At 41.8% G+C, this 24273-nt stretch overlaps 2 protein-coding genes across 4 annotated transcripts; both read left to right on the top strand.

Annotated features, from left to right (window-relative positions):
* Window positions 1-29: 29 nt before the first annotated feature.
* dmc1 (DNA meiotic recombinase 1) lies at window positions 30-8927 on the top strand. 2 transcript variants are annotated; one of them, XR_008566455.1, is made up of 13 exons: window positions 30-1242; window positions 1416-1460; window positions 2251-2397; window positions 2517-2599; window positions 2696-2748; window positions 2828-2869; window positions 2947-3019; window positions 3832-3923; window positions 7505-7578; window positions 7682-7796; window positions 8216-8276; window positions 8343-8475; window positions 8542-8927. XR_008566455.1 is itself a non-coding variant. In XM_054756197.1 (13 exons), the coding sequence occupies exons 1-13, from the start codon at window positions 1192-1194 to the stop codon at window positions 8609-8611; spliced, it is 1023 nt and encodes a 340-aa protein (XP_054612172.1). In that variant the 5' UTR covers window positions 30-1191; the 3' UTR covers window positions 8612-8927. The 2 variants fall into 2 exon arrangements, 1 of the variants encoding a protein (XP_054612172.1); XM_054756197.1 differs by having other exon boundaries at window positions 8359-8475.
* A 456-nt stretch (window positions 8928-9383) lies between these two features.
* gspt1 (G1 to S phase transition 1) lies at window positions 9384-24255 on the top strand. Of its 2 annotated transcripts, XM_054756150.1 has the most exons (14): window positions 9385-9792; window positions 10023-10067; window positions 13902-14174; window positions 14263-14296; window positions 14410-14487; window positions 15689-15869; window positions 16950-17104; window positions 17213-17353; window positions 18747-18840; window positions 21554-21634; window positions 22939-23112; window positions 23221-23310; window positions 23405-23573; window positions 23636-24252. In XM_054756150.1, the coding sequence occupies exons 1-14, from the start codon at window positions 9597-9599 to the stop codon at window positions 23686-23688; spliced, it is 1764 nt and encodes a 587-aa protein (XP_054612125.1). In that variant the 5' UTR covers window positions 9385-9596; the 3' UTR covers window positions 23689-24252. The 2 variants fall into 2 exon arrangements, with proteins under 2 accessions (XP_054612134.1, XP_054612125.1); XM_054756159.1 differs by lacking the exon at window positions 10023-10067 and having other exon boundaries at window positions 9384-9792; window positions 23636-24255.
* Window positions 24256-24273: the final 18 nt, after the last annotated feature.

Here is a 24273-nt window from a genome sequence, read left to right on the forward strand (position 1 = left end):
TACAGTATATATATATATATATATATATATATATATAATTTTTTTTGCCAATGATTGTTGCTAGAATTACAGTTGACGTGTGGTTGGTTTTAATGCTTTATTTCTTTTTCATGTCTATTTTTTGGTTTTACACCAAGAAAGTGTACTAACAAGTTTAATTATTTTAAGTCAAACAGTTATGTTGGTGTAAAGAAGTTGTATTGCAGCTTTTACATATTTTAATGTTTAATGAAGATGACTTTGCTGCCTCGTTTACTCTGCATAACTATTTGTTAGTCAACTTACTATGCTGTTAACATAGGTGATACCTCTAGTACCTCTTGTATAATTTAAATGAAATATTGTATTTACCTGAGTTCACAACAAACCAACTACCGTATATAGTCATGGAAAAATTTATTAGACCACCCTTGTTCAGTTTCTTCATTTTAATGCCTGATACAACTAAAGGTACCTTTGTTTGGACAAATGGAACAATGACAACAAAAATAGCTCATAAATGTTACATTTTTGGCAGTACATTGCTATAGCTATTAATGTAAGAACTTAAGTGATTTTGGTTATCAAGAAAATCATGGAAGTTGCTAGATATCGCCTCTTAAATTAAACTCTTATGAGCTGTATTTTTTAAAGCATATTTGTCCAAAAAAATGTCGTACCAGGCATTAACATGGATCCTAATGATTTTTTCATGACTGTATTCTGCATTAGATAATTACAAAAAATACACAGGGCAAAAAAGCTGCAAGTGGCTGAAAAATTTACGTCATATCCTTATTGTGTTTAATAAACACCAAGTAAATTATCCAATTATATTACACATTTGCAAAAAAGTGAGTTTTGTGGATTCCGGGCCAGTATGAACTTTTCTCCCACACTTGAACTCAGCATTCATGTATTGTAGGACCTCAACCGTTAGTACAGAATCACAAAATCCAATTTACCTTGAACCTAGCATAATCTTGACGCTCCCGCCACTAACTACAATGAATTTGATGAAACTGCTTGTACTCGTACCGATATTGAGTTGATTTTAAAGGCGCAACAAACTAATGTTGCTGTTGTTACACTTGGAGAGACCAAATAATAGCGTTCGTTTTCCATTCCTTTTCATTTTTTTTATTTTGAAATATCTTAGAACCGCTAAAGCTAAGGCTTGGCTAAACACAGCATTTAGCATTCAGAATTAAAATGTCGGAGGATCAAGTTGTTGAAGATGACGCTGCATTTCAAGACGAGGAGGTAAGATATGAAATATATCAACTTTTTTGGTTATTTTTGACTGTGATGTGCAATCTAACACTTGGATGCTAACTTTTAGCCTTTAGCAAACAACAAACCAATATATCCTTTTCATTAGGGAAGTTTACTGTCAATCAGTCGTAACGTATTTTTTTGTGTGTTCTTACCAACAGGAGTCGTTTTTTCAAGACATTGACCTCCTGCAGAAACATGGCATTGTGAGTAAGCAGGGGCGCCATATGGAGGGGAAAGTTGGACAATTCCAAGGGCCCCTGACGAAAAGGGGGCCTAGAAATAGAGAAGTGGTGACAGCAGCTTGTGCTGCACCACTCTGTAGAAAATGTGAATCACGATTTTCATGCATACAAGTAGAACTGAGATTACATTCTCTGGTACAATTTTTTCCCATACATACATCATATTTTTAGGGCCATCTGCTTTTGTTTTAAAGGAATCACACTTTTTTTTATTATCATCATTATTATTTGACTCCTCATTGGCTTGTTATGTTTTCAAGAAACTTGTGGTGGTCTTTGTGCCATTCTTCATAGTAGTTCAGTTGACGGACGCATTTTTTCAAATATAAATGAATAGAACGACTGAAAAGAATCCATCAAATCAAAAACATGACATGCTCGCTCATGCTACAGTACATTCATGCATGTAATAAAATAAAGACAAGTCAAAAGAAAAGTCAGTTAATATGGTAGCTGGTGAATATAGCCAGGGCAATTAAGGTGACTCACCCTGGCCTGTGAGGCTCGCTGGGGCCAGGGAAAGTGAGGAGGAGGACGTGTCGGCTGTCTTGGAAACAGCAGTGCAGTCTGAGTCCTTGAGTAAAATGGCAACATTTGTCAAAAATGTTTTTAAGTCAATATTTTTAGAAATTAGTGTGAAGGCATATCAAGATTTTTTTTGTGCAGCCCTAGCAAGTGCAATTAAATCCAATGTCACATGCTCACCACTAGGTAGACATGTCTACCCTTCTCTTATTGTCTGTCACCACAGAATATGGCGGATATCAAAAAGCTCAAGTCAGTGGGCATCTGCACCGTTAAGGGAATCCAGATGACGACTCGCAGAGCTTTGTGCAATGTTAAGGGGCTGTCCGAAGCAAAAGTAGAAAAGATCAAGGAGGCTGCTGGAAAAATGCTGGTAAAACTCCCCAAATTGCTAATTTATTTTTGCATAACTTAAAAAAAAAATGTTTGTATTTTTTTATTTGTATTTTGTATTTAGCGTGACATTGTTAGATAATTCTCTTTACCTTATAGAATGTTGGCTTCCAGACTGCCTTTGAGTACAGCGCCAAGAGGAAGTTGGTTTTTCACATAACGACCGGCAGTCAGGAGTTTGAGTTAAGAGTGACTTTGTACTTTGGCTGGTAAAAATATGAAAATTGGATAGCAAACCTGGTATTTTACTGTCAGGCACTATGGTTTTCTCTGCGCAGTAAACTGCTGGGTGGAGGAATAGAGAGTATGGCCATCACAGAGGCCTTTGGTGGTGAGATGCCTCTTGATAACACTGTTTATTATTTTCAACTTTAACAAAACCATGCTTAAAACATGACCTTATTCTGCAGAGTTTCGTACAGGAAAAACACAGCTCTCCCACACACTCTGTGGTGAGTAAGGCATCTTTTCGAAAATGGATGCTAAAGCAACACTCATATACAACAGATGCTATGTTGATTTTGTCCAGTCACCGCTCAGCTGCCAGGAGAAGATGGCTACTCAGGTGGGAAGGTCATCTTCATGGACACAGAGAACACCTTGTATCCTCACGCTGAAATTTTTATTTAATTTTATTTAACCTTTATTTAACCAGATAAAAACCCATTGAGATCAGGATCTCTTTTACAAGGGTGACCTGGCCAAGAGGTCAGCAGCACACGTCACAAGTGATAAAATATACAAATCTAAAAGATTACATACAATGTATATTAACACACATACTTTGTAAAGTGCAAGTGATTAGTAATAAAATCCATAAAAAGCTATTTAAAACAAAGGCACTGTTCTGTGGTCTCACGTTCTTTGTCCAACAGCAAGGACCGAAAGGCTCCAAAAGGAATGAGTTCCGAGAGCTTTAGTTCAGCCTGTAAAAGATTCCACGCTGTGGGGGCTGCAAAACAGAACGCTTTCTTCCCCAGTTCAGTTCTCACACGGGGAACAGAGAGATGGAGGATGTCACACGATCGCAGGGCATACTGACTTTTAGATCTCTGGAGTAAAGTACTTAAGTATGTTGGGACTAAGCCAAGCAGAGCCTTGTAAATCAGGATCAGCCAGTGTGTATACCTATGCGCACTTAAAGAGGGCAGTCCTGATTTTACATATAAGTCACAATGATGTGTAAGGCGACCATCACCAGTGACAAACCTCAAGGCACTGTGATAGACACTGTTTAAAGATTGGAGACACTTGAGAGGAGCCCCCATATACAGCACATCTCCGTAGTCAATCAGAGGGAGAAATGTAAACACAAGAGCACTTGTTTATTTTCTTGTTTACTTGGCTAGTCATATGTGTTTGTTCTGTTCTAATTTGTTCCTATTACCCTTAATTAATACCTGTATGGTTCTAGTCGCCCAGACCGACTGAGAGACATTGCAGACAGGTTTAAAGTGGACCATGATGCCGTCCTTGACAACGTGCTTTATGCTCGGGCCTATACTAGTACGTACATGTGTCATAATGGGAAATTTGTTGATTCATGTTTGGGCTATTTAACAACCAATTAGCAGTGTCATTCACAATGTATTCTTCAATCCAAGCAGCAATTGTACGCCAATAATTCGTCATCCAGTTAGTAACTTCCGTGTTCAAAAAAAGAGATGCTTGAAAGGCCTGTGGCTCAGAGCTAAACCGCTTCACATTCAAATGCACAGACGTACTATTACAAAATAAAGTCACTCTGTAGCCTAATGATTGTTGTTGAGAAATATGAGCAGATCAGCATGTGAAAGAGTTTCCAGCCAATGTGAGGAGAAGCTAATTTTGCCAGCCTTGGGAAGCTCACTGAAGTGAACTGGTTTTGGAATGCTAACTTTGCCAGCCTGGGGAACCTCACTCCATTCAACTGTAAACTGAATAAACTGCCAATTGATATGAAATATCAATATGATATATTGATATGAAATTATTATTACAAAAGCCTAAACTGAAGATAACTTCTCTCCTCCCTGAGCTACCACCTTATCGTGGTGGAGGAGTTTGCGTTTCCCGATGATCCTAGGAGCTAAGTTGTCAGGGGTTTTTATGCTCCTGGTAGGGTCACCCACAACAAACAGGTCCTAGGTGAGGGACCAGACAAAGAGTAGCTCAATAGACCTCTATGATGATAAAAAACATTGGACTACGTTTTCCCTTGCCCGGACGTGGGTCACCGGGGCCCCCCTCTGGAGCCTGGCCTAGTATGGTGGCCGGGCCTACGCCCATGGGGCCCGGCCAGGCACAGTCCGAAGAGACGACATGGGTCCCCCCTCCAATGGGCTCAGCACTCATGGGAGGGGCCAAAGGGGTCGGGTGCAGAGTGAGCTGGGTGGCAGCCGAAGGCGGGGACCTTGGCGGTCCGATCCTCAGCTACAGAAACTAGCTCTTGGGACATGGAGGAGGGTCACCTCTCTGGTAGGGAAAGAGCTTGAGCTGGTGCACGAGGTTGAGAAGTTCGGGCTAGATATAGCCGGACTCACCTCAACGCACAGCAAGGGCTCTGGAACCAGTCCTCTTGAGAGGGGATGGACTTTGTTCCACTCTGGCATTGCCAGCAGTGAGAGGTGACGGGCAGGGATGGCAATTCTTGTTGCGCCCCAGCTTGTGGCCTGCATGTTGTAGTTTAACCCGGTGAACGAGAGGGAAGTTTCCCTCCGCCTTCGAGTGGGAGGACGGGTCCTGACTGTTTGTGCTTATGCGCAAAACAGCAGTTCAGAATACCCACCCTTTTTGGAGTCTCTAGAGGAAGTACTGGAGAGTGCTCCCTCAGGCAATTCCCTTGTTCTGCTGGGGGACTTCAACGCTCACGTTGTCAGCGACAGTGAGACCTGGAGAGGCGTGATTGGGAGGAATGGCCCCCCTGATCTGAACCCGAGTGGTGCTTTGTTATTGGACTTCAGTGCTTGTCACAGATTGTTGATAACAAACACTATGTTCAAGCATAAGGGTGTCCACACGTGCACTTGGCACCAGGACACGCTAGGCCGCACTTCCATGATTGACTTTGTGGTCGTATCATCGGACTTGCGGCCATATGTTTTGGACACTCGGGTGAAGAGAGGGGCGGAGCTGTCAACTGATCACCACCTAGTGGTAAGTTGGCTCTGATGGTGGGGGAGGATGCCGGTCAGACCTTGCTGGCCCAAACGTATTGTGAGGGTCTGCTGCGAACGAGTCCCCTGTCAGAAGGAGTTTAAACTCCCACCTCTGGGAGAGCTGCGGCCGTAAGGTGGTCGGTCCTTGTCGTAGCGGTAATACCAGAACCCGTTAGTGGACACCAGTGGTGAGGGATGCCATCAAGATGAAGAAGGAGTCCTATCGGGCCTTTTTGGCTCATGGGACTCTGGAAGCAGCTGACAGGTATCGGCAGGCCAAGCGGTCTACGGCTCTGGCAGTCGCTGAGGCAAAAACTCGGACATGGGAGGAGTTTGGAGAAGCCATGGAGAACGACTTCCGGACGGCTTCGAAGAGATTCTGGACCACCATTCGATGTCTCAGGAGGGGGAAGGAGTGCACCGTCAACACCGTGTATGGTGGGGATGGTGTGCTGCTGACCTCGACTCGGGATGTTGTGGATCGGTGGAAAGAATACTTCGAAGACCTCCTCAATCCCACCAACACGTCTTCCTATGAGGAAGCAGAGCCTGGGGGCTCCACGGTGGGCTCTCCTATCTCTGGGGCTGAGGTTGTCAAAAAGCTCCTCGGTCGCAGGGCCCCGGGGGTGGATGAGATCCGCCCGGAGTTCCTTAAGGCCATGGATGCTTTAGTTATGTCTTGGTTGACACGACTCTGCAGCAACGCGTGGACATCAGGGGCAGTACCTCTGGATTGGCAGACCGGGGTGGTCATCCCCTTTTTAAGAAGGGGGACCGTAGGGTGTGTTCCAACTATCGTAGAATCACACTCCTCAGCCTTCCTGGTAAGGTCTATTCAGGGGTTCTGGAGAGGAGGATCCGCCGGATAGTTGAATCTCAGATTAAGAGGAGCCGTGCGGTTTTCGTCCTGGTCGTGGAACTGTGGACCAGCTCTACACTCTCAGCAGTGTCTTTGAGGGTGCATGGGAGTTTGCCCAACCAGTCTACATGTGTTTTGTGGACTTGGAGAAGGCATTCGACCGTGTTCCTTGAGGATTTCTTTGGGAAGTACTCCGGGAGTATGGGGTATTGGACCAGCTAATTCAGGCTGTTCGTTCCCTGTATGACCGATGTCAGAGTTTGGTTCGCATTGCTGGCAATAAGTCGGACCTGTTTCCAGTGAGCGTTGGACTCCGCCAGGGATGCCCTTTGTCACCAATTCTGTTCATTATTTTTATGGACAGAATTTGTAGGCGCAGCCAGGGAGTTGAGGGGTTCCGGTTTGGTGGCTGCAGGATTGAGTCTCTGCTTCTTGCAGATGATGTGGTCCTGCTGGCTTCATCGAGCCGTGAACTTCAACTTTCACTGGATTGGTTCGCAGTCGAGTGTGAAGCGGCCAGGATGAGAATCAGCAAGTCCGAGTCCATGGTTCTCGCCTGGAAAAGGGAGGAATGCCATCTCCGGGTCGGGGATGAGATCCTGCCCCAAGTGGAGGAGTTCAGGTACCTAGGGGTCTTGTTCACGAGTGAGGGAAGGATGGAACGCGAGATCGACAGGCGAATTGGTGCGGCGTCTGCAGTGATGCAGACTCTACATCGGTCTGTTGTGGTGAAGAGAGAGCTAAGCTGAAAGGCAAAGCTCTCAATTTACCGGTCGATCTACGTTCCTACCCTCCTATGGTCATGAGCTTTGGGTAGTGACCGAAAGGACAAGATCGCGGGTACAAGCGGCTGAAATGAGTTTTCTCCGTAGGGTGGCTGGGCTCTCCCTTAGAGATAAGGTGAGAAGCACTGTCATCCGGGAGAGACTCGGTGTAGAACCGCTACTCCTCCGCATTGAGAGGACCCAAATGAGGTGACTTGGGCATCTGGTCAGGATGCCTCTCGGATGCCTCCCTGGGGAGGTGTTCAGGGCAAGTCCACATTCATGACAGTAGTGGTGCTTCCAGACATTGACTTTCTACTGTCGCAGGTGAACATCAGATGGAACTGTTGGACTTTGTAGCAGCCAAATTCCATGAAGAAGGAGGGGTCTTTAAGCTTTTGGTAAAGAGCAAGTTTTCTGTGATAATGGATGAGCCTTGTGAACTGTGTAGTATCTTTAATAAAACACATTTCCATTGTTTCTTCCTCTCCGTATGCTCATCAGATCATTGACTCCATCATGGCTCTCTTTAGAGTGGACTTCTCGGGCCGAGGGGAGTTGGCTGAGAGGCAGCAGAAGCTGGCCCAGATGCTCTCCAGACTGCAGAAGATCTCTGAAGGTCTGAACAATGACGTGTCTTCTTAATTGTACATACAATCTACTTGTGCCTCGTGTACCCACACAATGGTTGCATCAGAGCGAGAGCAGATCTGCCATATTTCCACCTTTTCCTTTTTACACAGAACCCAGTGATTGTGATAATGTGGCAACCGTGTGCATTTTCACACGGCAACACGGCATCCCGCAATCAGATAATGAAACACGTGATGGTTCTTTGATGATGGTGTTGATGTGACGAAACACTGCAAAACATATATTAAAGCGGACAGCTTAACAAGATCCTCAACAGTCTTGGATGCTTGTAAACTACTACTACCAGTCATTTATTCATATAGTAAAATTACAACTTTTTTCTTCTAGTTGTAGTAATAAATGTAGGTATGGGTGAGGTTCTTGACATGGTTTTTTGTCTTAAAGAGTACAATGTTGCTGTGTTCATGACCAACCAAATGACAGCTGATCCTGGTGCAGGAATGACGTAAGACATCACACGTTCACTTCTCATTTGGCCAAACATTGTTCTGTTTTGATGAAGCAATTTTAGTTATCCCCCATGTCAGATTCCAAGCTGATCCCAAGAAGCCGATTGGCGGTCATATCCTGGCCCATGCCTCCACCACACGGTTAAGCTTGAGGAAAGGACGTGGAGAGATGAGAATTGCCAAAATATTTGACAGGTATGCAGTTTCCGTTCACTTTTTTTTCTTTTTGTTTACATTCTACTCCTTTTTTATTCCATACAGTCCTGATATGCCGGAGAACGAGGCCACTTTTGCCATCACTGCTGGAGGAATTGCTGATGCTAAAGAGTGATGGCTAGAGAGCCGAGTTATACATTCTCAGCACAGTTAGCTGTTCCACTTCGACTGATTTAAGGCTAAAAATTGATTTGGTTTTCATACATTTGCAAGAGTAGCCAAGTTATGTTTTTAGCACAGTTTGCTGCCTTTAATTTAGGGCATTTTATACTATTTATTCATCCGATTGACATACATGTGTATGAGTATTGAAGGTGAGCTTTTCAAAGTAGTGTTCAAAATATTTATTCCATGCGTCGTCATATCGTTTGTCAATCATATGATACAATAAAGTACCGATAATTTGCTTTATTGTATTTAAGGTGAGCATCTTTCAAGATCATTGAATGATTTTGCCTTTAATTTGTTGATTATGATTAAAATCAGAATAAAACAAAGGATTAATATTTTAGACCATTGTTTAACAACACACAAATTTGTGAATAATTTAATATAGTATATAAATACAACAATGAGAATGTAGCGATATCAACAACAATTATATTTTATTACATACAATTGTCAGCAATGCAAAATAAGTAAACAAAAGCAAAAACTATTGGTTCTAGTTCAAATTATTTGGCTTTTGACTTATTCCCTGACTTTGTAAATAAAAAAATCAATAATGTAACGAAATGAACACATAAAAAACAGGGATATTTGTGAAAAGACACAGAAAATAAAAAAAATAGAATTTATCACATTAGTATTGACCCAAACGGATACAATCTTGATATTTGTATTTGGATCGATCCGCCCCCACTATACAGTCAGCAGGGGATCTTTGCTGACCTCAAGCGGTGAGTGTTGGACATTCACGGCTAAACCACAGCTCCTGTCATGCGAGCTCCATATGCTTGTCAAAGCAGCATAGCAATGGGGAGTTCACCAACAGCAGCGCTGTTTAAACATACTACTAACTAACAGTTGAAAACAAAACCAGAAAAACCTACCAGCTCTTATCGGCAGAGAATAGCTTGTCAACGCCGGTGAACGAAGCCATGGACCTGAGAGACACCGCTCCGGATTCGTGGGAGCTGGAGGAAGATGCCGAGGCCCCGGCCACCGCGGCGGATCTCCCGGGTGCTTTCGCCGCACTCAACGTCAACGCCAAGCCGTTTGTACCCAACGTCAACGCTGCGGTGTTTGTGCCCAGTTTCCTTCAAACCACCACGTCGGAAACCCCTCCTTTAGACGGTAATGTTACATGACGGCTTGACAACTATTTGGAAGTTAGCCTAACTTGCTAACTATCTTGCTAACGCAGCTAACTCGGCTCTGTCACTCCCCACGTTAAAGTTGTGTGTCGTCATAAGCTATATGTGATTCATTGCTAAGTGACGCTGACCAGGAAATATAAAAATGTCATCAATATTGCGTGGGGAAAATATGAATAAAAGTTTGTAAAATGTGTTCTCTCCCTTAAGGTGCCCCATATCCAGTTGGCACCATGGAGGTGGCACAAACAATTGGTATGTATCTGGAACAGGCGTGTGAACACGGGTGTCCAAAGTGCGGGCCGGGGGCGAATGTCTGTCGCAGCTCGTTTAAAAAATAAAATAAAAACAACATGAAATCATTTTAATTAGATCTATTATTAGATATTACAACAATTTGCATTGTCACCAATAACACAAAGCCAAGATGTGGATGTTCTTCATGTTTATCACCCTTAATTGTTTCGGATCATTAAACAAATTTAAATATTAGTAAATGCCAACACAACTGAACGCTAAATGCAGTTTATAAATTAAACTTTTTTTTAATTATTATTATTAAGGGAGAAAAAAATCCAAACATACATGGCCCTGTGTGAAAAAGTGATTGCCTCCTAAACCTAATCATTGTTTGGGCCACCCTTAGCAGCAACAACTGCAATCAAGTGTTTGCGATAACTTGCAATGAGTCTCTTACAGCGCTGTGAAGGAATTTTGCCCAGCTTATGTTTGCAATAATTCAGCCACATTGGAGGTTTGAGCATGAAGCACCTTTTTAAGGTCATGCCACAACATCTCAGTAGGATTCAGTCAGGACTTTGACTAGGCCACTCCAAAGTCTTCATTTTGTTTTTCTTCAGCCAGTCAGAGGTGGACTTGCTGGTGTTTCTTGGATCATTGTCCTGCTGCTCATTGTCCTGCGTGGTTTCAGCTTGTGGTCACCAACAGATGGCCGGACATTCTCTTTCAGGATTTTTTGGTGGGCAGCATAATTCATGGTTCCATTTATCACAGCAAGTCTTCCAGGTCCTGAACCAGCAAAACAGCCCCAGACCATCACACTACCACCACCATATTTTATGTTGGTATGATCTTGTTCTTCTGAAATGCAGTCAGACCACATAGTATTTTGCCAAACGCCTTGGGGATCATCAAGATGTTTTCTGGCAAAACTGAAGTGAGTCTTAATGTTCTTTTTGTTCAGCAGTGGTTTTCATGCAGGCCGTTTTTGTCCAGTGTCTTTCTTATGGTGGAGTCATGAACACTGACCTTAACTGAGGCATGTGAGGCCTGCAGTTGTTTGGATGTTGTTGTGGGGTCTTTTGTGACCTCTTGGATGAGTCACCGCTGCGCTCTTGGGGTCATTTTGGTTTGCAGGCCATTCCTGGGAAGATTCACCACTGTTCCATGTTTCCGCCATTTGTGGATAATGGCTCCCACTGTGGTTCGCTAGAGTCCCAAATCTTTACAAATGGCTTTATAACCTTTTCCAGACTGATAGATCACAATCTCAGTTATCTTTTACTGGGGGGGGGGGGGGGGATCACTTTTTCACACAGGGCCATGTAGGTTTGAATTTTTTTTCTCCCTTAATAATAGAAAGTTTCCTTTTAAAAACGGCATTTTGTTTTCAGTTGTGTTGTGTTTGATCTGAAACATTGAAGTGTGAAAAACATGCAAAAAAAAGAAGAAATCAGGAAGGGGGCAAACACTTTTTCACACCACTGTATATTGGATTGGTTTTAGCATCTTTAATCCACTAAATGCATCAAAACGACCCCTGCATCCTTCAATTCCTGTATAGGCCCCTGATCTTGACTGAATGAACTGTAAACACAGCGTGCGTGCACTTGCAGTCATGTTTGAAACACCAAACTAACCAGGAATGCTAGGAGGCTGACGTCTACCTTTACTTACTGAGCCTTATTTGGAATGTTGGCGTTGGTGAACCCACAAGCACTTCCTTTGAGAATGATATGCAACTTCACTGTGCCATGTCTGAAATAGATGTCTTTTTGGAGCCCACTGGCCTTCGGTTAGGATTTGGTAACTCTCAAAAAATGTGCCTTCCAAATTTGATATGTCTCATATAGGCCAAAACAGGAAGGTGTTTGACACTCACTGCCACAACACGAGTTACACAAACATGATCCAAAAGGGAATTTTGCTAATATTTGGCCTTACGAAGTTAATATTAATGCACCGTTTACTAGTTTTCAGTGTGATAGAACTGAAGTTTTTGTCAAATTTTCCCTCTCATGTGCCAAAATATTAGAAATATACCTCAATATGTTGCAGAGCAGATCCATACCCGTCAACTATACCATTTCCCCTGGGAAACTCCCATATTTTGCCCTACTAACCCCAGTGCCCTCCCGTTTTAATAGCATTTAAACATTTATGTGGAAGCAATTCTTGTGGAAACATCAGAATTTCATGACAGTATATATGAGCAGATTTACGCCACTGCAAGCTGCAACCACCGTGATCAACTCAATTGAACACCTCTCAAACAGTAAACATGCATACAGAGTCACACTGGAGTACATCTCGTGTTAACAGTAATACCTTCACCAATGATGAATGAATAAAGAGTAAATAGTAGAGGAGTAAAATGAACTCAAACATTGGATAATGAATATACTTGACATAAACTTGTATAATAAATATGTGATAGATGATACAAAATGCCTTATGAAGTAATACGATTCAGGATGATAGCCACTGCATAAACACTGTGGTTCTCAGCTTTCTTCTTCCTTATACCTTGTCAACACCATGTTTGTACTGCATCTTCAGTAATTAACACCAGAACAGTATAGAGTCGAATGCAGTTTCTACCACTTACCATTAGCATGGTATCTGCTTCTTTTACATTACATTGTGGATGCTTAAGTCAATTAGTACCAGAACTTCCGTCATTATGAAAATGTATTTCTATAGTCGATGTAATTGATTATTATAATCAAGCTCAATGGATAAACGACCACTGTTGTCACCCTATCTAGACCAGGGGTGGGCAAAGTTTTTGAATCGTGGGCCACACTGGGTTAAAAAATTAGACAGACGGGCCATCTATATATAGGTGATCATCACACAGAACGACATACTGTACGTAGTCACGGTGCAACAAAACAAAAGCACAACAAATCCACAGCAAGTTAACGCATCACATGAATCAACTACTACTACATGGGCGATAACATAAACAACAATTAAGCGCTAAACATAACCCATAACTTAAACTGTTATTTACAAGTGCCCAAAACATTGGATATCAAGTAGGGCCGCACGGTGGCCTAGTGGTTAGCATGTTGGCCAACACAGTAACAGTGAGATCGGGAAGCCCTGGCTTCGATTCTACCTTGGGCATTTCTGTGTGGAGTTTGCATGTTCTCCCCATGCGTGCGTGGGTTTTCTCCAGGTACTCCGGTTTCCTCCCAAATCCAAAAACATCCAGGTGAGGTTCATTGGAGACTCTAATTTGAATCTAAATTGTCCTTAGGTATGAATGTGAGTGTGAATGGTTGTTTGTCTGTATGTGCCCTGCAATTGGCTGGCGACCAGTCCAGGGTGTACCCCAGCTGTCGCACGAAGTCAGCTGGGATAGGCTCCAGCATGCCCCTGCGACCCTAAAGAGGAAAATGGATGGGATGGATGTCAAGAGTATGTTAACGTCCCTCCTTGTTTACCTCAACATATTTTGTAATCTACCCAGCATGCATTGCGGTGGGACTATATGGGTGTTTTTTGGTCATGGGTATTGTGCGTACACATTTATTTGTATGCCCACATGGTGCAATAGGTAGTTTAGGGAGATTACGTTAGATTGCGTCACATGTCTGTTGACGTGTTGTGGTACAGATTGCATCCGACTATTTTGGTGACTCAAGCGTGCCACAATAGCACTGCAAGTCATGTAGCTTAGATGTTAAAGGTTTAAAAAAAGGAATTTGGAAACACTCGTTGGGCTGGATTAAGATGTTTGACAGGCCTGATGTGTCCCACGAGCTGCAGTTTGCCCACCCCTGATCTAGACTTTCTAATATGTGTGGCAATGTTAAGTGTAGTCGGTGTGTTTGTTTGCAGCTCCCGTGGAGAACGGTGGCTCCGAGGCAGACATTTCCACGGAGGAAGTGACGTGGGAGCAAAATGACAGGGAGCCTGGTGTAGGTGGAGGACAAGAGGACCTGGGGGCGGCGGGGGATTGTCAGCCGTATGCTGAGAGTAAGGATGATGATGATGAGGAAATGATGATGATGGAAGAGGAAGAGGAGGAATTGCCCATGCCTAAAGTGGTGCCTTTGACGCCGGACGCCCCCAAGAAAGAGCATGTGAACGTCGTCTTCATCGGTCACGTGGGTGCGTGTGGTTCGCTTCAGCACATCTTCAAAGATGACTTGAGAGTGACAGTTTGACGTTATAACCCTAATTTTTATTTGACTGGCAGATGCTGGCAAATCAACGATTGGTGGACAAATCATGTGAGTGAACGTCTTTGATCGTGACTGCTCAATGTATTGTAAAGTCATCTACGCTGACATTTAGAAGAAGACTCCTTGGCATGTGTTTATGCTTGTGTGTATTTTCTCTTTAGGTATTTAACTGGAATGGTGGAGAAGCGAACTTTGGAAAAATATGAAAGGGAAGCCAAAGAAAAGAATAGAGAGACATGGTGAGGTTGTTGTTTATTTGTCAGTAGGGTTATACAAAAGCAACTCAATCAATTTTCCTGATTTTGGTGCATATCTGGATCAAAATGACGGGAGAGGAGTTTATTTTCTCCCTTATTGTTGCTCCCTGGCCCATCTGTCAATTCCGAGCATTTTACATCATTGCCCATGAATCACAAAGGAGCCTGCCAACTAACAAACAAAAAAGTGTCTCCCCCTGTTTTTTTTTTCTTTGAGTCACGGTGAAACCGCTCCTCCAGCCCCAGAATCAAAATGGTACTCATCTACTTATGTCATTGTTGGTAAATGAAAGAAATGGCATGCTAGCATAAGGACAAACAAACAAAGTCAAACACTAGTTGTCTGAACCTTAATGTAAGCGAGGTCATATCTGAAATCAAGGTAAAAATGCAAAGGCTAACCATATATAGTTTTTCTGTTTCTGTGTTAGACCAGTGTGCGTATCATAATACAGTAATCCCTCCTTTATCGCAGTTAATTGCTTCCAGACCTGACCGAGATAAGTGAATTTCGCAAAGTACGATTCCTTATTTATAAATGGAATATTTTCATCGAGCGTAGAAAGCCTATTTATGACATTCATAATACAGTCTTCAACACAATTACAACCCTGTAGAGATGAACATGTGAAGGCCCTGTCACACCTTGACGATTTAGGCAGCGCATGCCTGACGTGATCATTTTGATGGCATACATTGAACTGCCGACGTTTTTTTTTTTTTTTCAATTTTGGGCGTATACATAGCGTATTCATAACGACGTAAACATTACTTATTAGTAACTTATATAGAACGTTTCTCTAACTTATAGACAACTTATATCAACTAATGCGTAGCGTGTTGCCGGTGTTCACAATTTATGACCAATGCCTGTCACACCTTGACGATTTAGCCAGCTTACGGCAACGTATGAAAAAATTGGCCAATACGCTGGCGTACGTCCAATAAGTTATGGGTACGTTTTCAGCATGCACACACATCCAGAAAGCAACAATGGCACAAGAGACATCGAACTGAATTGAAACGAATATTGGGGATTATTGGATTTTTCCACTTTACCCTGCCATGACACATCAAAATTGTGCCTCTTGGAAGCAGAAGTGGGCATTTTGTCGCTTGAACCATGTAGTAGTTGTATAGTACACGCAGCCTTTATGTCAATGATTAAACATGGTGGATACAGGTACCTGTCGTGGGCTCTGGACACAAACCAGGAGGAGAGAGACAAAGGGAAAACGGTGGAGGTTGGCAGGGCGTACTTTGAGACGGAGAAGAAACATTTCACCATCCTCGACGCTCCTGGACACAAGAGCTTTGTCCCCAACATGATCGGAGGAGCGTCACAAGCTGACCTGGCCGTTCTGGTGAGATGGACACAGATGTTGCGCACTTTTGTTGACACGTGTACACTGCTTCATGCATGTTTGTCTTTTCTCTGCATTCTGTTGATTCACGCTCACCCACCTCCTGTTGTCAATGCCTCTTTTAGAACTATGCCTAGTTCACCAGTATATAAAGCCTGTGATGTTCTTTTTTTTTTTTTTTTTTTTTTTTTTTTTTTTTAAGTCCACAGGTCTGTTTATTTAACAAACTGGGTTTTTGGCATTTTCTCCACACATCCTTTTTTTTTTTTTTAGGTCACTGAAAACCTACCTTTTTATTGTATAATGTCACACTCACACTGGGCAATTCGTGCCTTGCTTGGGCACACTTGACACCTAAAGTCTTATTTGTTTGACTAGTGTACTGATCCGTACTCGAGTGCGGTGGACTTCCCTGGATTGCCATCGTTTCTCATGCAATGTGCGCAACATACTTGTCATATGAATGCCTCCGCTCCTCACGGCAGATATTAAAGATAACTGTCAAGTTGCACAATAGAAATAAATGACTTGAAATAAAGTAAAAGCCATCCATGCATGGGCACATGCAACATAGGGTGGCCTATTAATTATAATTAATGTGATTCCGTCCTCCCATCTGTTGTTAATAACTTCCACCTTGCACGATATCAATAAACACAAAGACTCAGAATAATCCACAAAATCAAAGCACACGATACACTCACACAGGCACATGCACACTCATGCAGCATATATAATTCATATGTTCACTCCTCATGCCAGTTATTAATGATAACTGCCACCTTGCACAATAGCAATAAATAGAAAAACTCGAAATAAGCCACAAAGTTAGGAACGTTGCAGTAATACATTATTATGTAATGGAGGGGTGGTACACATAGCCCAAATGCTTGGAGCGTGGTGTGAGTGCACTATTATCTCCATACATGAAAGTGTGATAGTCAGGACTCATTATGTTCATTTTTATTAGCGTGCCTGTTCCAAATCTGACTTTTTATGCTTTTATTTTCTATTTGGGGTACATTTTGTATTAGATTCTATAATGTCATGCCATAACATTTTCTTACTCGTTTGTGTCAGGTGATCTCAGCAAGGAAGGGTGAGTTTGAGACCGGCTTTGAGAAAGGTGGACAGACTCGGGAACACGCCATGCTGGCTAAAACAGCTGGTGTTAAACATCTCATTGTCCTGGTCAACAAGATGGATGACCCCACAGTCAACTGGAGCCTAGATAGGTGAGCATAGTGGGGGAATTTGCCGAAACCTACAAGCAAGCAATAGATTGATTTCTTAAACAGCAGTGCCTTCTAAAAATGAGCATTTTTGTTTTATATATCGTACAGGTATGAGGAGTGTAAAGAGAAGCTGGTGCCATTTCTAAAGAAGGTGGGCTTCAATCCCAAGAAGGACATCTACTTTATGCCTTGCTCTGGACTCACAGGTGCCAACCTCAAGGACCCCCTACCTGAATGCCCCTGGTACACGTAAGTGAGCGATTATGCTATCAAATGTGACGACTTCATGAAATCACATCAGACTTCCACTAGGCCTTTCACATTAATCGATAATCGAAGGATAGAGATAAAAAACAGGTCGATAATTATGACGCCCTCGATAAATTGACATGTACATGTATGCGAATGTGTTTCATATGCTTGTTTCTCTGTACCACACAAGCTGGATGGTGAGGGTTCACTCTGCATCTGTCTGTGTGCATTGGTTGTATAGTGGAATGAACGGAGAGAGTGAACACTCCTGTCCTCTTAAACAGCCTCTTTGTGAAGGCGGGGCTACTAGTGAGTGGACCCAGGGTGCTGCCACCAAATTAGCCTTGTGAAAAAGCGTATGCTAATGTGAATGAAGGCACAGAAGCGAGTCCCCAGTATGCCCCAGTGTGTGAATATTTTGGTTTTAAACAGAATGAACAAGGTAAGCGCAGGTACACAGACGAACCGGTATGTCGCATTTGTTCGAAAGTAGTGACGAGAAATTGCCAGCCAGGCTTTGAGCTTGACAAGTCTGCCAGCTTGACAAGTCTGCCACCTCATGTCCCCCTGCTTCTGCGTTTTCCTGGGAAGCAACGACTCCTACCGCAGCAGGAACTCTGGCACGTCAGCCAGGTAAGAGGGACGCGGTTTGTTTGCCGCCCCGTACTCTTGTTTTGCACAGGCGGCCACGATGTCCTGGATTTGAAGTAATTCCTGACTATCATACACCAGCAGAGGGTCGATGGTCCTCACAACAAACGATAAAACAAAGATAAAATCGATCACAGTCAGCTGAGGGAAGCGGCGAGCCAGCCACACCGGCTTATATTATGCCATACAGTTAATTAAAAAATTAATATTGATTATCGACGGTAATTTGTAGCACAATTATCCATCCATTCATTTTCTATACCGCTTTTCCTCTTTAGGGTCGCGGGGGCATGCTGGAGCCTATCCTAGCTGACTTCGGGCGACAGGCGGGGTACACCCTGGACTGGTGGCCAGCCAATCGCAGGGCACATATAGACAAACAACCATTCACACTCATATTCATACCTATGGACAATTTAGAGTCTCCAATCAACCTAACATGCATGTTTTTGGAATGTGGGTGGAAACCGGAGTACGCGGAGAAAACCCACGAACGCACGGGGAGAACATGCAAACTCCACACAGAAATGCCCAAAGGCGAATCGAACCCACGTCTTCCCGATCTCCAGACTGTTACTGTGTTGGCCAACATGCTAACCACTAGACCACCGTGCGGCCCTGTAGCACAATTATTGACTAGCAAAATTTGTTATTGTGACAGGCCTACTTGTCACCCATGTAGATTGCAGTGGACATTATTTGGCTTTAATTCTTAACTCTCCTTTTTACTCTTTACCAGGGGTTTGCCATTTATTCCCCACTTGGATAGTTTGCCAAACTTCACCAGATCCAGCGATGGCCCTGTCAGGCTACCTATCGTAGATAAGTATAAGGTGAGCAAACCCGCGTGTGCTTCTTTACTTGTCATGTGAGAGTCTCGAATGAAATTCCTTTCTCCTTCCTGTGATTGCACAAGAGCTTTTATAGTGATGGCACATTTGTAAATCATGTTTTGCTATGCATCCGCAATGACTTTTTAGCAACTGAATCAATGTGTTTTATCCAAAACTTGCTTGGTGAAAACACATGGAAAGGAAGACGTAAAAGAGGCTTGTCCGATGATATGTAAGAGAATAGACCTTTTGTATTCCTTATTATTAACTCATTGACTCAAGACAGTATTTTTTTTCCCTTAAAACAAGTCTTACAAGACTCATCTCAGGAAAATCCTGTATGGTGGACCAAAATGGGACAAAATGAAATAAATCTTTAAATAATTAATTAAATGTGTCATTAATGAATTAAATCAATAAATAAATCTTTATTCAATTAAATGTGTCATTATATAATTAAATCAACAAATACATATTTAAATAATGAATCAAATTTGTCGTTAATTTATTAAATCAACAAATATTTAAATAATGAATTACATGTGTTATATAATTAAATAAATACATATTTAAATAATTAATTGAATGTGTCATTCATGAATTAAATAAAAACATCTTTAAATAATCAAATGTGTCATTAATAATTACAATACCAGTTCATTGGATGTAAAACCTATATAATTATTTCACTGTTTAATTAATTATTTAATTATATGACGGACTTGTGTGTGCAACTTCATGAATTAATTTTATCTGTCACAACCTCTCATCAAAGTCTGTGGGCGGGACTAACACGGATCTAGTCCAATGATTGCGTTTGTGTGAAGCTCTGACGTCTGGGAACATACTCCAACTTTCTCGGGAGATGGTGAGAGATATTTTAAACCTTGTGGAGTATGTGGAAGCATGATCTGCCGACCCAGAGCACATAGCAGTGGTACAGAGGTATTTATTGAAGTGTGTGTTGCCCATGTCGTCCAGGAACCCTGGTGGAGGAGTGCTGGGGTACTTATATATACAGTATATATTATGTATTATATTTTCAGCCACTCTCCGTTCAATATATTGGGCATAAAGTGTGGAAATAATTCCAACAACTTGAATAAATTTCTCTCGTCTTTAATGCTATGTGCTCTGGGTCAGCAGATCATGCTTCCACATACTCCACAAGGTTTAAAATATCTCTCACCAACTCCCGAGAAAGTTGGAGTATGTTCTCCGACTTCAGAGCTTCACACCAACGCAATCACTGGACTAGATTTGCGTTAGTCCTGCCCACAGACTTTGATGGGTGGTTGTGACAGATCAAATTAATTCATGAAGTTGCACACATAAGTCTGTGAAATCATTAAATAATTATTGTAATTAAATCATTAAATAATTCATTAAATAATTAATTCAATAAATAAATAATTAGTGAAATAATTAATTAAATACTTAGATAATTATATATATCATTTGCTATTTTAATTATTTAATGACATATTTAATTAATGATTTAAAGATGTAATTGTTGTGTAATTTGTGATGTAATTAATGACGCAAGTATCAGATTATATCACCTGCATCTAAAATTTCCTATAGTCCTCTCACTTCTGTTCAGCATGCAGAGCGCATGTGATCACAACCACAGCGTGTGCTAGCTAGCAAGGAGCAGGAGTGATGGCAGCCCTGTGGCAGAATTTTTTGTTCAAGTTTGAAAAAGACGTTGCAGTGCAATATTCGTCATGCACAAGTTTCCCGTGGTGGCACAGAACTGGTGAAGTTTAATACGACCAACCTCATCGCACATTTGAAGCAGGATTTTCGCAACACCACAGCTTCCTGAAGCATCCACCACTGTTTGAAACATTTGCAAAGCATAAGAAACTCCCAAGAGACTACAAAATGTCATTGGCTATAACAGAAAAGAGCCAGCACCTGTTGCAGGTGAGTAATGTCGGGTTTAAAAGCTTTATTGAGCACCTATTATGCGTATTGTCGATTAAATTATACACCAAATGCAGAAGTAAATGGGTCCGTTTTTTCTCACTCTTTCTGTTGTTGACTATTGTTTTGAAAAATATCACTTGATCAAGCCTTTTCTTACATTCTACGCTACTGGTATCAGCCGATATTCAAGGCTGCGATATTGGAATCATATCGGAAGTGAAAAGGTGGTATCGGTGCACCCGAAATATTCAGATTTGTACATGTACACCAGCAGGTGGCGCCCAACAGCTTCTCCCCAAGTGAGCCAGCTCTTTTCTACCAGTCACTCACCCACACCAGCAACCCAGGATCTCATTTATATAAAAACTATGCTTGGATTCCATCTCAAAACATTCCCTACTCAGAAACCTCAGAATCTACGTATGCCAGAAAAAATTCTGATCTATAAAACTATGTAGCCGTGTATGCAGTCTTCTCAATAGTACGTATGTACAAAGTCGCCGCCCCAGTGTCATCTCACTATTCCTCCTGCAGTACAGTAATCTATAAATGGTCAATGCTAAATAGGTCATAAACATTCTGATGCTTTTAAGGATTGTGTGTTGGACTGTCAGTGAGTGGAAGATGGAGATTGTGAGGCAAAATTTGCGGATTTGTTATTTTGTGATTTTACAAAACAAAACAAAGTTTCTAAAATGTATCTTAAAAAAAAGTTTATATTCAGGGTCTTGTTATATTTGGGTTAATATGGTACATGCAAATAATTCACGTTTGTGTTTAGGACATGGGTACAGTCATTCTCGGGAAGCTGGAGTCCGGGTCGATCAGCAAAGCCCAGCAGCTGGTCATGATGCCAAACAGGGTAGGATTTGTTCTCCTTCTTCTGTGGATCAAACACAATCCGCGATCCAAAATGTTCCCTCTAATAAAGCCTAAATTTGGGACAAAGTAAACCTCAGCTTGGTCTTCCACATGACAATATACAGTATGGTTACTACACACAAGCTCATTTATGATCAAAGTACATATGAAAATAGGTCGCTGCCTATGTTTACAATTAATACACTAGAAGGTGCCACTCATCAAAATGAAGTTTTTACGCAGCAGCCATGGTGGGAAATACTGAATACTGTTTCACAGACTTAAGCTAACATGCTGATGCTTGTAAAACTAATAGAATGCTTACTCTCTTCTTGAAAATTACATTTTGATGTTCACATATTTGGAAAGGGTAACATAATGCATAATGCAATAAAAATAAAATAAGCAATACATTTGAAAAAAAAAATGAACGTTTTGAGATAAAACCTTTTATGCAATGGAAAAGCAGCAGCTAAGTTATTCTTTTGGCTTGTTAAATCTTCCACTCTTCCACGGTTTTCAAGAATATAAATAAATCATGCTGTTTTGTGGTTGAATTTGTCATATTATTATCTAATAATGTGCATATCTAAGCAAATTAAGCATTTTCATGCATAAAAATGGCTAAAAGAACTAGTATACAAATATATAAGGCATTCAGAAGATGCATTTAAAGATGCTGCAATGATATGTAGTATTCAACCCTGGTCACTAGGTGTCATTAATGGTACTGTAATGTTTGGTGAGCCACACAAGCACCAGACTTGATCGCCGGAACAACAGGCTTTTATTCCAGGTTTGAATTATCTCACAACAGGCACAGTAATCCCTAACACGAGCTACTTTTGCAGCCGTGACCCACTCCAAGCTAAAACTCTGCACCCCCGCCGTTACTACCTGTCCGTCCGCCCACTCAGCTCCCCTAGGGAACACATTTACAGCACAGTGGCGTGAGAGGCAGTGAGGAGTTTCAATATTAGTGCAGACCTGCCAACATGTACATATGAACTTAACATACTCAGCATGCAATTTACCTCTTAAATACGCTTGTATGCTTCACTGCTCTCCATTTTGTTACATTTCGCTGGTTTCCATTTCAGTCTGTACAGTACAGATAAATCAATAGATATTATCAGTTTCTCAACAGTATTCCAAATCGGGGACATTTCTGTCTCCCAGTGGGGGAATGACAGAAAATAATTGAAAAACCACTGCATTAGTGGAATAATAATGATACTGAATGCATTTTTTTCCATTTATTTATGCACCATAAAACATGGTTGAATGTAATGTATGTTATTTCAGCACATAGTGGAAGTATTGAGCCTCCTCAGCGATGAAGTGGAGACAGATGATGCAGGTCCTGGGGAGAACCTAAAGATGCGGCTCAAAGGCATAGAGGAAGAAGAGATCCTGCCTGGTTTCATCTTGTGCAGCCCTGACAACCTCTGCCACACGGGACGCACCTTTGACGCTCAGGTGACGACTTGTCTTATTGAAGTGTTTGAAGGGGACGTTCAATGTCTAAATAACAAATGACATGTTTCATTAAATTACATTCAAAACGTATCGCCCTTTCTTTTTCAGATCGTGATCATTGAGCACAAATCAATCATCTGTCCTGGTTACAATGCAGTCCTTCACCTCCATACCTGCATTGAAGAGGTGCAGATCTCAGTAAGTTCCTGCCCTTTATATTCAGACATTGGTTTGTTTTATGCATTCGTGTTTAATCCTAACTGGACTGATTTTATTCCAATCCTTGTTGCAGGCCCTAATCTGTATGGTGGACAAGAAGACGGGAGAGAAAAGTAAAACACGACCACGATTTGTCAAGCAGGACCAGGTTTGTATTGCTAGGTTCCGAGCAGCAGGGGTCATCTGCATGGAGACTTTCAAGGACTTTCCTCAGATGGGACGGTTCACGCTGCGAGATGAAGGTAAAGGACACTATATTATCAATTTATGTAAATTTGACTTTAAATGATTTCTCTCCAACTAGGCAAGACTATTGCCATCGGCAAAGTGCTGAAGCTGGTACCGGAAAAGGACTAAATGCAACAATGGCCAAATATGTGAAGTTGTTCTGCTTGTCACCAGGGGAGAAACGCTACAACAGCTACCATTCTCTTATGTACAACTGTGCTGAAGAAAAGAACATCCAAGGAAAAGAGGGAATTAATCGTGTCAAATGAAGAAAAAGAGACTGGATCAGTTTTTATGATGAACTATCTAAAGAAGAAAGAGAGAGACAAAAAAAAAGTCCAGTGTCCGCGTTCTCATATTGAGAGCTCCAATGCCACTAATGTAGCTTACATGACTCAAAATACTGTAGGCTGTCCACACTTTGTTTTTACTATGGATACAATGTTACTAAATCCAGGAAAAACTACAGAATAATTTTGTCTCCTGCAAAACAAATCACGCAATTCTAATTTGATAATCCATTGGACGTTTTATTTTCTGAGTGTTGCTGTACCACCAGCATTAGTTTGGTTTCTCTCACACACTACTCTGATGAACAAACAAACTGTTGCATATTCAACATTAAAAAAAAAAATAAATGATGATGCTAGATTTGAAACGTGTTTCTGGTTCTTTTACTGAAGTTATAAGAGTGTCAAAGGTCACTGTTTAACT

This window comes from Dunckerocampus dactyliophorus, chromosome 2 (genome assembly GCF_027744805.1).
Source record: "Dunckerocampus dactyliophorus isolate RoL2022-P2 chromosome 2, RoL_Ddac_1.1, whole genome shotgun sequence".
NCBI classification, from domain to species: domain Eukaryota; kingdom Metazoa; phylum Chordata; class Actinopteri; order Syngnathiformes; family Syngnathidae; genus Dunckerocampus; species Dunckerocampus dactyliophorus.

Bases quoted from the DNA above. Each gene is read 5' to 3' on its own strand.
- gspt1 (XM_054756150.1), top strand. From the start codon at position 9,597: ATGGACCTGAGAGACACCGCTCCGGATTCGTGGGAGCTGGAGGAAGAT. The intron at 17,354-18,746 runs GTAAGTGAGCGA...ACTCTTTACCAG, and splicing joins CCTGAATGCCCCTGGTACAC to GGGTTTGCCATTTATTCCCC. The intron at 18,841-21,553 runs GTGAGCAAACCC...GTTTGTGTTTAG, and splicing joins CTATCGTAGATAAGTATAAG to GACATGGGTACAGTCATTCT.
- dmc1 (XM_054756197.1), top strand. From the start codon at position 1,192: ATGTCGGAGGATCAAGTTGTTGAAGATGACGCTGCATTTCAAGACGAG. The intron at 3,020-3,831 runs GTATCCTCACGC...GTATGGTTCTAG, and splicing joins ATGGACACAGAGAACACCTT to TCGCCCAGACCGACTGAGAG. The intron at 7,797-8,215 runs GTCTGAACAATG...TTTGTCTTAAAG, and splicing joins ACTGCAGAAGATCTCTGAAG to AGTACAATGTTGCTGTGTTC.